This window comes from Diaphorina citri, unplaced genomic scaffold (genome assembly GCF_000475195.1).
Source record: "Diaphorina citri unplaced genomic scaffold, Diaci psyllid genome assembly version 1.1 scaffold561, whole genome shotgun sequence".
In the NCBI taxonomy this organism is placed as follows: domain Eukaryota; kingdom Metazoa; phylum Arthropoda; class Insecta; order Hemiptera; family Psyllidae; genus Diaphorina; species Diaphorina citri.
This window is the reverse complement of record NW_007377995.1, coordinates 98,449-115,571: the sequence shown is the minus strand read 5'-3', so window position 1 is coordinate 115,571 and position 17,123 is coordinate 98,449. Positions and strand designations below refer to the sequence as shown.

General features: G+C 34.9%; 2 protein-coding genes across 4 annotated transcripts; one reads left to right on the top strand and one right to left on the bottom strand.

Annotated features, from left to right (window-relative positions):
- Nucleotides 1-5: 5 nt before the first annotated feature.
- Nucleotides 6-8,123, bottom strand: LOC103510110 (mitochondrial import inner membrane translocase subunit Tim16-like). 2 transcript variants are annotated; one of them, XM_017444451.2, is made up of 2 exons: nt 7,888-8,095; nt 6-682 (listed from the first exon to the last, which is right to left on the bottom strand). In XM_017444451.2, exon 2 carries the CDS (start codon nt 632-634, stop codon nt 272-274), a length of 363 nt encoding a protein of 120 aa, XP_017299940.1. In that variant the 5' UTR covers nt 635-682; nt 7,888-8,095; the 3' UTR covers nt 6-271. The 2 variants fall into 2 exon arrangements, 1 of the variants encoding a protein (XP_017299940.1); XR_001809527.2 differs by lacking the exon at nt 6-682 and adding an exon at nt 705-761 and having other exon boundaries at nt 7,888-8,123.
- A 1,123-nt stretch (nt 8,124-9,246) lies between these two features.
- Nucleotides 9,247-14,095, top strand: LOC103510109 (tubulin-specific chaperone D-like). 2 transcript variants are annotated; one of them, XM_026824259.1, is made up of 2 exons: nt 9,247-9,481; nt 13,694-14,095. In XM_026824259.1, exon 2 carries the CDS (start codon nt 13,702-13,704, stop codon nt 14,065-14,067), a length of 366 nt encoding a protein of 121 aa, XP_026680060.1. In that variant the 5' UTR covers nt 9,247-9,481; nt 13,694-13,701; the 3' UTR covers nt 14,068-14,095. The 2 variants fall into 2 exon arrangements, with proteins under 2 accessions (XP_026680060.1, XP_026680061.1); XM_026824260.1 differs by lacking the exon at nt 9,247-9,481 and adding an exon at nt 11,677-12,118.
- The last annotated feature ends 3,028 nt before the right edge of the window (nt 14,096-17,123 follow it).

Sequence of the window (17,123 nt, the reverse complement as noted above, 5' to 3'; positions counted from 1 at the left end):
GGGGGGGGTGGGGTCAGTCACTCATTCATTATTCCTGTGGGGTGATGAGTCATAAAAGGTTGTGCACCACTGGTTTAAATGGAAACGGATCAGCAAATGCCACGTGAGTCGAAACACACCATTACAAGACATGTGAGGGAGTGCATAGCATGACTTTGTGTGTGGTGGTCCTGTACAAAGGATAGGTCAACCACTAAGTGCATTCTATAGTCTGCCTAAATTAAGTATATATACCTACCTACTTTAACAGTAAATTTTGTACAATTAAGAGTTATGAGGAGTAATCCCCAGACACTTTCTTCACCTCTTGATCAATTCTTTCCTTTGCCCTCACTACTTTGGATTGGATGTAAAAAGAACCTCCTTTTGAAGAATCATTTGCATTGAACAGGAACTCGTATCTTTGCTTTATTTCCTTGGGATCCAGTTGTTTAATATCCAAAATATCTCTTGCTTCATCTAATGTCATGCCTGTGCGAAGGTTTTCTGAAGCTTGAGCAGTGCCTTGCCTCCCTCCACCAGCTCTTTTAGCAGCTTCTTGACTAGCAGCATATTCTTGTCTGAGTGCTTTTGCAAAAGCTCTTCCTACAACTTGTGCACCAAGGACAGCTATTTGTATTATATATTTGGCCATTACTTTTCAACTTGCTGGTAAAGCTCCAGTTTAATTTATTCACTGAAACTATAGCTATTTGTATTATATATTTGGCCATTACTTTTCAACTTGCTGGTAAAGCTCCAGTTTAATTTATTCACTGAAACTATAAAAAAAAAACCTTCATAAGGGTGCTCGCAGAACATGGCACCGATCGGGGAGTACCAACTGCTAGTAGAAAAAAAAAGGTTGGGTGATGATTTTAGAACAGGTAGGTATAGTTCCAGTTTCACTTATTTACTCAAACTTGAAAAAAGCTTCTAAAGGGCATCCCAATAATAACACAAGACTTGGAAGGGTCATAAGTTCATAACTATGTTACTTATGACTTGTTTTATTTTGCATTCTTGACCCACGTTTGACAGATTGATTGTAAATATTCAAATTTAGTCATCATGGAGCACTACACTGTTCAGCAATGTGTTAGCATAATAAAATGAAAACATTGTCATTTTTGCACAAGCATTCTCCTGGTCATGATCATGTCATTTCCCTTTTTAGTGACCTGGCCCCCATTATCATGTGATTTAACCCCTCCCCCCCTTGGACTACTTTCTGAGGGGGTATCTAAAGTCATAGGTTTACACCAACAAACCCACAAGCAAAGCAATGAGAGGTGAAATTGAATGCTTCATCAATGACATCCAGTCTGATTTCCTCTGATTTGTCATCAAAAATTTTTCCAAAAGAGTATGACTGTGCCATCAAAGGTGAAGAGGTTTTTGCCTGATATATTGTTCCATATAAAATTTTAGAATGTTTACTTCTCAAATCATGAATGTAAGAAATCTGTTCTTTGCCATGGACACCCATGCTTTATTGAACAATCAAATTTTGCGTTTTTATTGGGACAACCTTTATAAAAGGGAAAGAAGATTCTAGCTTTAGAGTATTCTAAATGTAGTTTCAAGGGGTATAGTGTAAAATAATAATACTAATAATAATAATAATAATAATAATAATAATAATAATAATAATAATAATGAATATGATGATTGATGATTGATGATTGATGATTGATGATTGATGATGATGATTGATGATTGATGATTGATATTGATATTGATGATTGATGATTGATGATTGAGATGATTTGATGATTGATGATTGATGATTGATGATTGATGATTGATGATTGATGATTGATGATTGATGATTGATGATTGATGATTGATGATTGAATGATTGATGATTGATGATTGATGATTGATGAATTGATGATGATGATTGATGATTGATGATTGATGATTGATGATTGATGATTGATGATTGATGATTGATGATTGATGATTGATGATTGATGATTGATGATTGATGATTGATGATTGATGATGATTGATGATTGATGATTGATGATTGATGATTGATGATTGATGATTGATGATTGATGATTGATGATTGATGATTGATGATTGAATGATTGATGATTGATGATTGATGATTGATGATTGATGATTGATGATTGATGATTGATAATAATAATAATAATAATAATAATAATAATAATAATAATAATAATAATAATAATAATAATAATAATAATAATAATAATAATAATAATAATAAATGAGATGTTATTTAACTGGAAAAACCTATGTCTCCCTCCTGCTAACTTTATAATTTTAAAAAATAATGATAAAAAGAAAACCTTTTCTCAGTTGTTGGTAACTTTTTACTATCCTTATCCTATAATAAGGGAAATAATGCAGGTATGTACCTATTCATTCAAAATTTTTGATTGTCCATTTTTAGTGTCAAAACACGTTTTGAGGTTCATATGTGTCTGTGGAAACAAATTACCTATCTCGTACTTCACTGCTAGGGAATAGCCTCCTCAATACTCCTCATTACCAAGCAAAAAATTCGTTTGTATGGATAGATGACCAATGTCCATGATTGTGGACACCTCTTTTTTTTAGCCCGTCCATCCTTTATTATTACGATAGTAATAAAAAGGTATAAGGGACGGGCTATTGTATTTGCTTCACTGTCGGTCGGTCTGTCCCCATAGAAGGACTTATCCAAACCTGGTCAACCTGTACAGGGTGTCCCAGAATTAATGCTTAAATTGTTTTTCTCGAAGCCTGTTTGAAATTTCGAAAGAAAAACCGTAACTTTTTGATTTTTAATGCGGATATTTTGGCCATATCGCGACTCGCGAAAAATTTCGCGAAGTCCGCAAAATCGGGGCCAACTTTAAAATCTTAAATGAGAACCCCCTGTTTGTGATACATCATATCAAAGGTCTTTAGGAACGTAGTACTTTGGTATAAGTTTGAGCTCGATCCGACAACCAGGGCCGGAGTTATAGCCTATTCAAATTTTCATTTTTCCATGTTCTCCCGCCAATAGGGGAAGCACCAAAAATGGGAAATTCATATCGATGGGTGATTTGTGCTTCAAATAGGTCTCACTAATGATTCACATTGAAATTCGGCCCCAAAAAATAAATTTCGAAACATTGATTTTCACCCCCGGAGGCCATCAGGGCCAGAAATTTAAATTTCATTTTTAGGTTTGAATTTCAATATGAACCATTACTGGTTCTGGAGGAAGCAGAAAAAGTCGGAAGCCTAAGTCTAAATGAACGGCCAACCCTTCCTAAAGTTTTCTGGTCACAGAAACTAAACGAAATGATCGAAAAGTATGATAACGCACTAGGAGAAATATTAGAAGATAGAAATACCACCGACCTCACTCAGATAAGCAACCTGATCTACACTGCAGCGTATATCATAACCGGCAAATTCACAAAAGTAGAACAAAGGACCAACACGAGCAATATAAGAAGAAGAAATAACCCACCTTGGATACTAAGGATTAGGAAAAGAATAGATGAAAAGAGGAAAGAAATATCTATAATCGAAGAATCAAACAGGAACAACATGTCGAACAGAGTAAGAAGGAAAGTAAAAGAAATAATAAAGAAATACAAACCCAACAACCTAGAACAAATAAGAGAAACCCTAAAACAGAAAGTTAGCGCTTGGGCTCAAAGAATAAGGAGGTACGAAAAGAGAAATAAGGCCTTCCAACAAAACAAGATGTTCGAAAACGATAAGAAAAAGTTCTATAGAGAAATGGGACACAAGAAACTAGATATAAACAATCCCCCAAGCAGAGAAGAATTTGAGTCCTTCTGGAGAGAGATATGGAGTATCAGACAAGAAGTGAACCGAGATGCTGAATGGATACAACAACAAGAAAGAGAAACAGACAGTATAACAGCGATGAATGAATTCAGAATAGATGAAGATGATGTCAGCAATGCAGTAAAAGACACACACAACTGGAAGGCCCCAGGAAGAGATAAGATCACCAACTTTTGGCTAAAATACCTGAGAAAAACCCACAAACACCTGGCAAAAAGCTTACAAAACCTGATAGACCAACCGATAAATGCGCCCGAATGGCTAACGGAGGGACTAACACACCTTATCCCAAAGAATGAGAAAACTGAGGAAGTTAAAAATTACAGGCCCATCACATGTCTATCTGTTATCTACAAACTGCTAACGTCAATACTGAAAACAAAAATATACAACCACCTAGCAGATAAAAACCTATTACCAATCGAACAAAAAGGGGGACTATCAGGATCAATGGGATGCAAGGATCACTTACTCATCAACAAACAAATAACAGAAGATAGCAAAAAGAACAAGAAAACACTAAGTATGGCCTGGATAGACTATCAAAAAGCTTATGACAGTATACCCCACGAATGGATAATAAACACCCTGGAGATGTACAAGATCACACCCAGAATCATAGAACTCCTCAAACACTTAATGGGAAAGTGGAAAACGAAAGTAACGATACAAACTAATGACGGAAGGATAGAAACAGATGAGATCACCATAAAAAAAGGCATCTTCCAAGGGGACGCCCTGTCGCCGTTGCTATTCTGCATAGCTCTCATACCTTTAACATCGGTGCTGAAAGCTACGGAAATAGGGTACAAACTGAGGAATGAGACGAGAACTGTAAACCACCTCCTATTCATGGACGACTTAAAATTATACGCAAACAACGAAAATAACCTAAACACCCTCATAGAAAAGGTGAAGACTTTCAGTGACCACATTGGAATGAAGTTCGGATACGACAAATGCGCGAAAGTGAACATAGTGAAAGGAAAAACCATTTCCCGATTTTGAAAATTTGGACCGATTGCAATACTTTCATTACTAGTATAGCTCCGCTATACTGTAGTAATAGGAAGTAAAAATTCCCGGAGGGACAGACCCAGCTTGTTATATAAGTGAAGCTCTAGCCCTAAATTTACAGCAGTTTTTTTGAAGGTTCGAATTTCTATCACTAGAGTATACTTTAGAGTATATGTTTGTTTATTTACTACAAGAATACATGTCCACAATTGAGGACATTGGTCATTGTTCACTACTAGTGATGGGTAAATACCCGGGTACTTATTTTTGGGGTAAATACCCAATTTTTATAAATTCCCGGGTATTTTCAAGAAGCACCTAAGTCGAATTGTACCCGGGAAATTAAAAAAAAAAAAAATCAAGTGACAATGTTTTTTGTTCATTTTTTTTCTTTTTTTAAAATACCCGGATATTTACCCACCCTGGGGGTGGATAAATACCCCGGTAAATACCCAATTTTTATTTACCCACCCAGTGGGTATTTACTATTTACCCACGACCCATCACTATTCACTACGTCTGTCAAGACTTTATTGGTATTCTATCACTACAGAGGAGATGTCCACAATTGTGGACATTGGCAATGGGGAGGTTAAGGAGAACTAACGACTCTCATTTTTTGTTTATAGGGTAAGTGTACCATTTATTTGCCCACCTAAGGGTTTTTCCAGACAAAAACGGTTATATCTCTGGGGTATTAATTATTTTGAAATAGTGATCTTAGGTTCTTTTGAAGCGGAAGTAAGTCCTTAATAGAATGTATTTATAGTAAAATAATAATAGTAGGTACACCGATTTTCCGAAAATTTCCATCAAGTAGAAAAAGTGCGAGTGTTCCTATTATTCGCCCACTTTTCAGAATGATGTTCCTATTATTCGCCCATTTGGTTCCAATTATTGGCCCACGTCAGTTTTTGCCATATTTCTTCAATAAAAATAATAATGGCTCAACTATAATTATATGTAGGTTAGAGGAATAAAATAGCTCTTGATTGAGTCCATCATGGATATATTAACTTTAATAGAAAAAATAGAAAAATATTAAAAGAAGTAGAGTAAAAATATGAAAATCTGTAAACTAAATTGCAACATTTTTTGAATTACCTCTCAGCAAGAAACGGACAAATGATCGAAAATAATAATAATAGTTAATTATAATAATTTAAATAATAATATTAAATAAATATACTAATTATTAATCATAAGAATAATAAATAATAATGTACCTATCTACTGGCAAGGAAGAAAAGCCAGTGATAATTAAAACTATGTGGTCCAAGATGGCCGAAATGATAAAAAAAAAATAATAATAATAATAATAATTATTATAATGTATCTACCTACCTAACTAGGAACATATCTACGACTTCTAGATCCCGAGATAAATCGATTTAAAAAATACCGGTAAATCGTGAACTTTGACGTCACGGAATACGCTCCCGTAGGCGATGACGTCACATCAAATGTCCCGAGCAAAGCTCCCTCGCAGGCAACGACATTAATGTAATTATTATTTATAATTATTAATTAATAAATAATACAAAAATATTATCTAACCTATTTCTACAAGCAGTTGATACAGCTTTTTTATCACAAGTAATGCTAGGTAAATAACTAATTATGTGTTAGGTATTTTCAACATTCAGTTGTATAAAAAACCTCAAACTAAAGGTATTCTTTTATAATAATTATTCACCCCTAAAGCTCTTAATCGCTTCTTATAGAATAGAAATGAGAAAAATGCCATGGGGCAATAATTGGAACCATGATTTTATAGGAAGGTCCAATTGTTTGCCCACTGTTTGCCCATTAGGGAGATGGATAAACTTTTCATCCATTTATTTGCCCGTACCAAACTAAAGGTATTCTTTTATAATAATTATTCACCCCTAAAGCTCTTAATCGCTTCTTATAGAATAGAAATGAGAAAAATGCCATGGGCCAATAATTGGAACCATGATTTTATAGGAAGGTCCAATTGTTTGCCCATTGTTTGCCCATTAGGGAGATGGATAAACTTTTCATCCATTTATTTGCCCGTACATTTTAAATGGACGGACCACAACTGTTCGGGAGAGCAAGGACTATAGTTAAGATTACAGAATTAGAAAAGGAATTACCGTGCACGCGAGACGCGAGTAACTTGAAGTTAAAGATGATTATGCCCGTACCTTTTAAATGGTCTGTATTAGAGATAAAAAATTGATACTTTAACCAAAAGACGTGGAATATTGTCTACTTAATTATCACAGATATGTTAAGATTAAATAATAATGAAAAATAATGTATAGAAACCTTAAGGCACAAATATGAATCCTTAAGAAAAACGGTTAGATTTTAGAAAGAATTGACTATATTTTTTTTTTTTTTTTAGGAAGAAACTTTGATTTTTCTAATTTTCGTTTTTATGACTACAATTTTGAAATACCTACCACTGGTTCAATAGCATTCTTAAAGCCCTTTTTTTTATGAAATTGGATCTTGGAAAAGTTTGTCCAGTTCAGACTTATGTTTTTAAAAAAAATTTTTTTTTTTTTTTTTTTTTTTTTTTTTTTTTTTTTTTAGGAAGGAACTTTGATTTTTCTAATTTTCGTTTTTATGACTACAATTTTGAAATACCACTGGTTCAATAGCATTCTTAAAGCCCTTTTTTTTATGAAATTGGATCTTGGAAAAGTTTGTCCAGTTTAGACTTATGTGGCGTAGACCCACAGGTGGGCCAATAAATGGTATGTTTTTTAGTGTGGGCGAATAAATGGTACACTTACCCTACCTATATTATTTTTACACCCGTTATGACTAGTGCTTGCTAGTACGTAACTTTGAGGTTTTCTGGGCAATTCAGCAACTAGCTACCCACCTCCTCAATTTAACCTCACCCACCCTGAGTGGAGCCAGCCGAGCCAGGAACCCAGCAGCATGCGTATTCCTCAGATGGTCACCATCCAGGTAATATGATTTAAAAATTTCAAATCAACTAGCACTGATTGTTTCAGTTTATATTACTTGTTGACTCTCAACTTGAATCTTGAACTCTAACTGCCTGTAACATAAAATACTTACCCTAAGAGTGTTCTAAAGGTAGTTCAAAGGTTAGAATTGAATATTGAAAATGATAATAATAAACGATTTTATCACTTATGTTGGTTTTATTTTGATTTTTAAATACAACATACAGCGAATTTTTCTTGCATTCTTGCAATAAATGCATGCAATAAATAATGCAATATGCAATATTCAACTTTTCATAGGTAGGTAGGTATCTTTACTTTGAACAGTGTTGCAAAATTGGTCAAATGGGATTACCGTACAATTTTATCCAATGCAATATGCAATATTCAACTTTTCATAGGTAGGTAGGTATCTTTACTTTGAACAGTGTTGCAAAATTGGTCAAATGGGATTACCGTTACAATACATCAGTTGCGCTTACTTGGGTGATGTTTCAAAATCATAGAGCAAGAAAAATGAGGACCAGCGGAATTTTTCTTTTTCTTCTACGACTTCTAGATCCCGAGATAAATCGATTTAAAAAATATTGGTAAATCGTGAACTTTGACGTCACGGAATACGCTCCCGTAGGCGATGACGTCACATCAAATGTCCCGAGCAAAGCTCCCTCGCAGGCAACGCATTAGGGTGTGTTTATGAACAGGGCTGAGATGAGCTCGGACGACGTGAGATAGCTGTCCCGGCGGCAATTTTTAAAATTCATTTTATATTTATTTTTGTTTGCTTTGTAATTCGCTTGTTTGTAATATCTAATTTAAATGAAAAGTATAATATAAACGTGCAAACTAAAGATAAAAAGTAAAAAATGAATTCAGATTGTACAAGTTGCGGAAAAAAAATCAAAAATTCGAATTTCCCGCCAACTTTACACGCAAAAAGGCCTACGATGGCCTACGATGGCCCTGTTCATAACCACGGCCTTAATGTGTTTGTGCACATACGTTTTGCGCAGTTCTTTCTGCTCCTCCGCTAGCGAGCTTGCACAGTGGTGCTACCTAACGGACGAAAAAACAACTGCGTAAAGTCTGACGTCACACATATTATTTAAACTCTTTCATTAGAACGGAAAATAAAAATTGAATTTTCGACCTTTTAGAGTTATTTTTTCGGAGTTTGTTTTGACCTCAGACCTCAGATTTGGATTTTTCCCAACTTTTTACATAGGAATCGAAAATCGACCATTTATTTATAATTTTTAATTTTTTACCCATTTGCAACTGCTCCATTACCGTACGTTACTTTGTTACTAGGGGAAGTGAATAATAAAATACAAAAAATGGACGAAATGGAAAAATTTTCACTTTTTTCCAACATTGCCACAAAATAAAATACGCGTGTAGTTTGTAGTTTCTCTAGTTTCAAGTTTCAAGAGTTCAAAGACTTTCAACTTTCAAGTATGTAGAGTTGTAGTTGTAGGTTGTAGTCTTGTAGTTGTACGTTGTACCGTTGTAGTGAGTTCACTGGTTGTACGTTGTAGTTGTAGTAGTTTGTATTTGTAGTTCGTAGTTTCTCTAGTTTCAAGTTTCAAGAGTTCAAAGACTTTCAACTTTCAAGTCAAGTTGAGCATGAGCAATGAGCTAAGAGCTAACTAAAGCTTAAAAAGGTGTATCAATATTTTTTACAAACAAAGCTCGTAAATATAAAGGTAAGTGGTAAGGCAAGATTTTTTTCATCCTGAACAAGGGATTTTAGGGAAGAATTCGGTCAGAATAGAATTGTATTGTTTTTGGGCAGACTGTAGGTATAGTTTTTGGGCCAAATTGATCGAGTGATGCACATATTATCTATTCACTATCGAAGGAAGGGCAGTTGATTTGGTTTAGGTATATCTCTGGAACTGTACGCCCAAATTTAACATGAATTTGTAAAACAATATTCTACATATGCATGCACATAGGACCACATGCTTTGGGTGCTTTCTTCATAGGAGCATTTCTTAGGTAAAAGGGTGGGAAACACATGGGGGGAGGGGAGGTGGTTAGTGTTGGGAAAAATGAAACTTTTCAGGGCTCCGGATCCCAAGTTTCGAAACGCTCCAAGGTTTCGGATCTGAGTTTCAAAACTGAAACCTGAAACTTTTGGGTCCGTTACCTTACAAAGCAGACCAAGCAGGGAGCTGAAACTGAAACCTAGGTTTCAGTTTCAGTAGGTATCGACATAGTTTGTAGTGCGCTTGTGCTTCTGGCTTCTGTCTTTACTAGAGTACTAGGGTTGTGAGTCTGAGATTTCATAGGGTGTCATAATTCAAGTTTCAAAACTTTAACTCAGCGGTTTCACTTTACTAGAGTACTAGGGTTGTGAGTCTGAGATTTCATAGGGTGTCATAATTCAAGTTTCAAAACTTTAACTCAGCGGTTTCAAAAACCGGATCCATATTCTCGGTTTTGAAACCGTGTTTGGAAACAGTTTCGTGAGACATCACTAGAGGTGGTTCTCATTGGGTCAAGCAAAGCACAGACTCCAAAATAATTGGTTCCTGTAATATTTAAGAAAAAAATGTTTTTGCAATTAAAAAACTGCAAAAAAGTAGACCTCAGATCATTCTTAGAACAAACATTAGGAGATGAAATATGACAAATATTCTTCCCTAAAACATACCTACCCAAATTTCAAATTTACATATTTAGGTACCTACTTACCTATGATAAAAAGCAAAATATTAAAGAAGTCAATTCATCTTTTGAAAATATTGACATCTTTATTTGATAGGTATAAAAACATATATACAGAGTGTTGGAAAAATCTTGGAAGCCCTGATTTTTTATTTATTATTATTATTATTATTATTAATTATTATTATTATTATTATTATATTATTATTATTATTATTATTATTATTATTATTATTATTATTATTTATTATTTATCATTATTATTATTATTATTATTATTATTAGTTTTATTATTATTATTATTATTATTTATGTATTTTATTATTATTATTATTATTATTATTATTATTATTATTTTATATATTATTATTATTATTATTATTATTATTATTATTATTATTATTATTATATTATTATTATTATTATTTATTATTATTTATTATTATTATTTATTATTATTATTTATTTTTATTATTATATTATTATTATTATTATTATGTATTATTAATTATTATTATTATTATTATTATATTATTATTAGTTATTATTATTATTAATTATTATATTATTATTATTAATATTATTATTAATTATCATTATTATATTATTATTATTATTATTATTATTTGATTATTATTATTATTATTAATATATTATTTATTATTATTATTAATTTATATTATTATATTATTATTATTATTATTATTATTATTATTATTATTTTTATTATTATTATTATTATTGATTATTATTTATTTATTTATTATTATTATTATATTATGTATTATTATTACATTATTATTATTATTATTATTTTAATGGCTTAAAGATGAGAAGTTGAAGTTTGGGGTACCTACTATACTGTTTTATCTTTTAAAATGCAAAATTTTTGAAGTAGTCCCCCAAATTTCAGCTGGGGGCAGGGTTCGACGGTAAAAACATGGAGCGGAGTTAAAAAAAAAAAAAAAAAAAAAAAAAAAAATCTTGCCCCCCGTACTTCTCACTTGGCAATAATAGCAAAAGATTATTTGGTTCCCTATGAAATTTGACAAAGATTTCAAAAATGAAATAAAAAACAGGGGTAATTATGCAGAAGTCATGTCCATGGAAAAGAAAGCTTCTTTTTGTATTTAACCTAATCTTATAATAACACTAATCTCTGCTGTAATTGTGAAAACTCCTTTTTGTGTTTAACCTAACCCTATAATAACACTGGTTACTGCTTGTTTGTGCCAGTTCCTTTGGTAGCAATATTCCATGGACATGACTTCTGCACAAGTACCAAAATGGGGGTTCTCTTTTGAATTTTTCGAGAAATGACTACTTTGAAACAAAAAGTGCCACTTCCGGGTTTGAACCTGGATTTTGATATCACCATTGAATGTAGAGATGGGCAATATATGTATATCAATATTTTGAAATATTGATACTTTTGTTTCGATATATCGATATTTTGTATCGATACTTTTGTTTCAATAATATTTAAAAAAAAAAATTATCGGTATTGAATAAAATATCGGTACCTATTTTCACATTTTTCAGTGTTGCCAGAGTCGTGGCGCGTGGCGAACACGCGAAGCCCCCGGGGGGTGGAGGGGGGCCCGCGACGGGTTTGCCCTAGTCTTTTATACAAAATACCCAACCACACCGGGGATTTAGCTCTACTATCGGTGATGCATAACTTTTTATTTATTTATTTATTTTATTATTATTATTATTATTATTATGGAACTTTATTTCTCATATAATATGGTACATGGTAAGTTTCCAATTATGGGCTATTAATAGCAAACATAATTGTTGTTCATGATGTTGTTGCTTTGATGTGAAGTTAATGTGAGAGGAATCTTCTTAGCAGGCGACAGTTCTCAAGTAAGACAGATTTTTGAATTTTGTGGACGAGATATTGTGGCAGGTCAATCTTTTTTGCGTGGGTGTAGAAGCTTGGATGGATGAGACCATTGGTTGACATCACAACAGGAATTACTTCAACACTTGTCATATCCCACATGTTGCGAATTTCAATGGCAAGATCTTGGTATTTGTGGATCTTTGTTGCTGTAGAGTGAAGGATGTTGTGGTCTGCAGGATGAGCAATGTCGATGAGTTTGACTGTTTTTTCATTTTTGTCTACCAGTACAATATCAGGCCTGTTGGCTTCAATCCTTCGATCTGTGATTACTGTCGAATCCCAATATATCTTCATATTTTCATTTTCAAGCACTGGTTGAGGCTGATATTTGTAATATTCTGTTTTGTCAGTGGTGAGGTCAAACTTCAACGCAAGAAATTGGTGTACAATTTTAGCAGAGGAATTGTGTCGTTGCAGATAGTCAGTATTTGCGAGGATGGAGCAACTGGATGTGATGTGCTGAATAGTTTCGGATACACGCTGACATAATCTGCATCGGTCGTCTACATTCTTCTTCTCGATGTGTTTCATGTAGTTCCTTGTTTCAATCACCTCATCTTGGATAGCAAGAACAAATCCTTCTGTTTCACCAAACAATGAACTTTTCTTCAGCCAAGCATTGGAAGAGTGGTGATTGTTGTTCAGGTGAGTTTTGAACCGGCTGTGTAGTGGTTTTTCTTCCCATCAATTGATCAGATCTACATTTTTGATTTGTTCTGGCATATTGTTACTATTCAGGTCTAATGCAGATAGATTATCATCAGCATCAACTATAGCTTGGTGAAGGGGAGATGTAGTCTTCTTGTTGAGGAAGTACTTCTTCAGGTTGAATTTCTCTTTCTGGGCAAACTTCTCAAGGTTTATGAGACCTCTACCTCCCATGGCACGAGGTAGGTATAGACGTTCCATACAACTTCTTGGATGATGAATGCGATGCTGAGTCATCAGAACTCGCGTCTGTCTATCTAAAGCTTGTAGATCTGTTTTCGCCCAAGGGATGATGCCAAATGAATAGGATAGAATAGGAACACACCAACTGTTTATGGCTTTGATCTTGTTTTGTCCATTCAATTCGGTTGTGAGGATCTTTTTCATTCTTGAGGCATATGCATTCTTCACCTTTTCTTTTGCTTCTGATTTGTTTAGTACAAGATCTTGTGACATTCCCAAATATTTGTAGAAGGATTCAAGTGATGGAAATTTGAAAGGTGTAAGAGAGAGTTCAATGTTTTCTTGATGGACAAATTTAGGATTTTTATTATTATTATTATTATGTTTAAACTCCGGTCCAGGCCATAGTTAATATATTTCACCTACCTATCTATTGTTATAGATCTCCAGATGGAAACTGATCCAGATGAGAACTTGGAGCAAGGTGTGTTTCCTGGGTGCACGTTGGAATATTTCTCTGAACACCAAATAATTATTGAACTCATCTTAAATATAGAGAACATATTTGATGATGATATACAATATGAAAGCAGCCTTCAGAAATTCCAGTTTATTATGGATCAGTATAGGGAGCAAGCACATTTGTTGGACTCTCATTTGGATGAGATCCTTGATGAAATTATTGTGCGAGTGCGAAATATCAATGCTCCCATGAGCTTGAAACATAAGCTCTTCAAATATCTGTACATGATTATAAATGTGAGAGGCTACAAAGTAATTGTAAAAAAATTACCTCATGAGGTGAGTATATTGTAATATACATGCAGGAAGTCCTAGATAGCTAGAATTTCTTCTTTTTTCGTTGCTTCAGTCATTCAGTGGACCAGTTACCAGTAGTCTGATGTCATGAGCATGAGGTACACTGGGTACACATTTGATCATTTTTGAGGTTATTTTATGCATAACTAAGAAAAGATAACAAAGGGTAAACAACTGTCAAATGTGTGGCGATAGCTCCTGTTTGGTGTAGTGTAGAGTCTTATATGACAATTAAGAATCCCTAACAGCCCCACACGATCTGTTTTCTCCGTCAAGAGGTTTCCGTAAAGTCCAAGACAACATGGCCCTCAAGACGGCTGACTCCATGTTGTGTCAACTACGACTGTTCAAAATTTCCAACCCACCTATCCTTTGAAACATTGATTGTTCCCGGATAGATGGGCAGTGTGTACCGTTCTTGTATGAATGTGAAAATAAAGGCCATAATAATTTCAATTTCAATTTTATTTTTGAGTAACTCGCACTTCGTGCTCGGGAGGGGGTCTTCGCCCCCCTCCACCCCCCGGGGGCTTCGCGTGTTCGCTACGCGGGGTTGCGTATACGGTCGCGCTGCGCGCTCCCGGGGCTTCGCGGAGTTGAGCATGGGGTCGCGCTTCGCGCTCCCCTGTTTACGGTCGCGCTGCGCGCTCCCAGGGGCTTCGCGGGGTTGTGCATGTGGTCGCGCTGCGCGCTCCCGGGGCTTCGCGAGGTGTGCATGAGGTCGCGCTTCGCGCCAGGTAAATGATTTATTTTGAATGTCTACAAGTGGACTCATTCCTAATTAGATTTACAATATTTTCCTTGATTATAATTTTTACACATTCTTTGTTTCCCCTCCCAAATTTAGTGCATAATTTTTTTTTTTTTTTTACATAATGTCTACACTTTAATTGGATTGATTTATCCAAGAAAAGCAACAACTGACATGCCTATCCTATCCTAATCTTACCTAGCTAATAAAATTAAAGGAGGTAAACCAGAGAGGGAGATGGAAATCCGTCTCTAGTCCGTTCTGTTAAGATCGGGTTTTTCGTCTAAATTATTATAATAATTCATAGCTGTAATGAGGGGGGATTTATAGTGTTGGTTTTCTCTTGGGTGAGGTATTGAGAAATAATGATTATTAGGGTCTATTCGGGTTCTGTTGTTAGGGACTTTAAGAGATAATAATAATAATGCCTTGTTGGACGGTACCCGGTCTTCAACTTGATTACCTACGCAAAGTTATATCCCACAGAGGGAGAGAGAGAGGAAGAGGCCTCGTTGAAAAACGTAATGTCATAAAAATGTAACAAATGTGACAACAAACATATTAGACGTGGGAAAAGTGAACTAAACTGGGAAAAGAACGAGGGGGAAAAAGAACAAGGGGAGGGGGAATAAAAAATCCCTCTCAGTAAAATTTAATTACGAGCGCCATGTTTTATTAGTTTTAAATATGTCAGCAATACGTATATCGTATCCCGGTTTCGAGGGTTCCACAGGGTACCGTTCCTAGCCCCTCTTCTGATCGACTCTGGACATGGCGTCTCTCTGCCCCATCGTATCCTCGGCTCCCGGATACAACGGAACGATGGTTTTGCTGACGCCATCCTTGCTGAAAGCTATGCCGGAGTAGTGCATGATACTACCGTAGTCATAGGGCATACTGAACGTTCGCACCGATCCCGCCGGACGTCTCTCCAAGTTGAACTCATGTCCTGAGGGAACGGAGAAGGAAATGGGTCATTATTAATTAGACTGCCTTTTCACAAATCAGATTGTTCAATGTTCATTCCTGTGAATCCTGTGGTTGTTTTATCGCTAACTTGATTTAATTCGAACATTGAAATGTCAAAGAGAGAGAGAGAGGAAGGGGTGACTGGTAAGTAATAATATGTACAATGTAGCATCACAGTTCTGATGTTGAGAGTAAAAAAATATAGGATAAGGAAAGTAAAAAATACACCAAAACAAACAAATTTGGGCATAAAGTAAAGTGACGTTGCACCTTCAGCTCCAACTTTTTTTTTCGAAGAGGTTTGACAGAGGAAACTGTAACTGCTAAGGTCCTATCGTCCCGAAATCGAAGAAAGAAGGAAGACAGGATAGGAGAAAGCCAGCCGTTCCGAGAATGAACACTATCCTTTCAAGATAAAATGCGCCACGGGCGAGACTCGAACCCGCAGTCTAGCGCTTACAAGGCGTATCTGTAAGCATTTAGGAGACCAATAGGTAGAATATTGAAAAAATGTTGCTGTACTGTGACAAACATCGACTTCACGTTATAGTGGAAAACGGGCCTAACTTACTAAGGAACGAATAATATGCTGATACCGTGTACCCAAAATACTTTTTCCATAATTTTTACCGATACCGTGTATCCAAAATACTTTTTCCATAGTAGTATCATGCACTACTCCGGCATAGCTTTCAGCAAGGATGGCGTCAAACTTACCTGGTCCTATGTTTTCCGTGAGAACTTGACAAGCTGTAGAGATGGATTGAATTATAAATTGGGGCCTTAGAGGTTTGAAGAGGGGTAAATTCATTCCATCTATTTCTACTTAAGGTCGTCTTTTTTTTACTGCCCATGTTTTCATTGTTCTTTTTATTTTGCAAACTTACTAAACTACCAATTTTATTGAATTGGAAATGAACTGGGTATACCTTTATTTGGAGTGGGTTTTATTTTTCTATTTGTTTGTATCTCACCTTTAGAAGGAAAACACTTGAAATTTCAAAGAAAAAAATCATAGTCAGCGGCCATTTTCCTGAAATTCTAAATTCTACGATTCTCTGAACATGTCTGAACTATGAGGTGTTTTTCTTTACTTTGTTTATATTGAATTTGCAATCTATACCTAAAGAGAGTTTGAGGAAATTTTCCAAGAATTCTATCAACCTGCACATGGTACATGCTTGGGATTGTACACAGGGACTGGAAAGACTGGGATTGAAATCTAGAGTGATTGTATAGAACTAGTCCTCGCATAACTGACGTCATCACGAACTGACACATGAACTGACGTCATCACGAAAAAATGGCTGCCCGCGAAAATTATAGGGGCTCG

Coding starts and splice junctions, on each gene's coding strand:
- LOC103510109 (XM_026824259.1), top strand. CDS start 13,702: ATGGAAACTGATCCAGATGAGAACTTGGAGCAAGGTGTGTTTCCTGGG.
- LOC103510110 (XM_017444451.2), bottom strand. CDS start 634: ATGGCCAAATATATAATACAAATAGCTGTCCTTGGTGCACAAGTTGTA.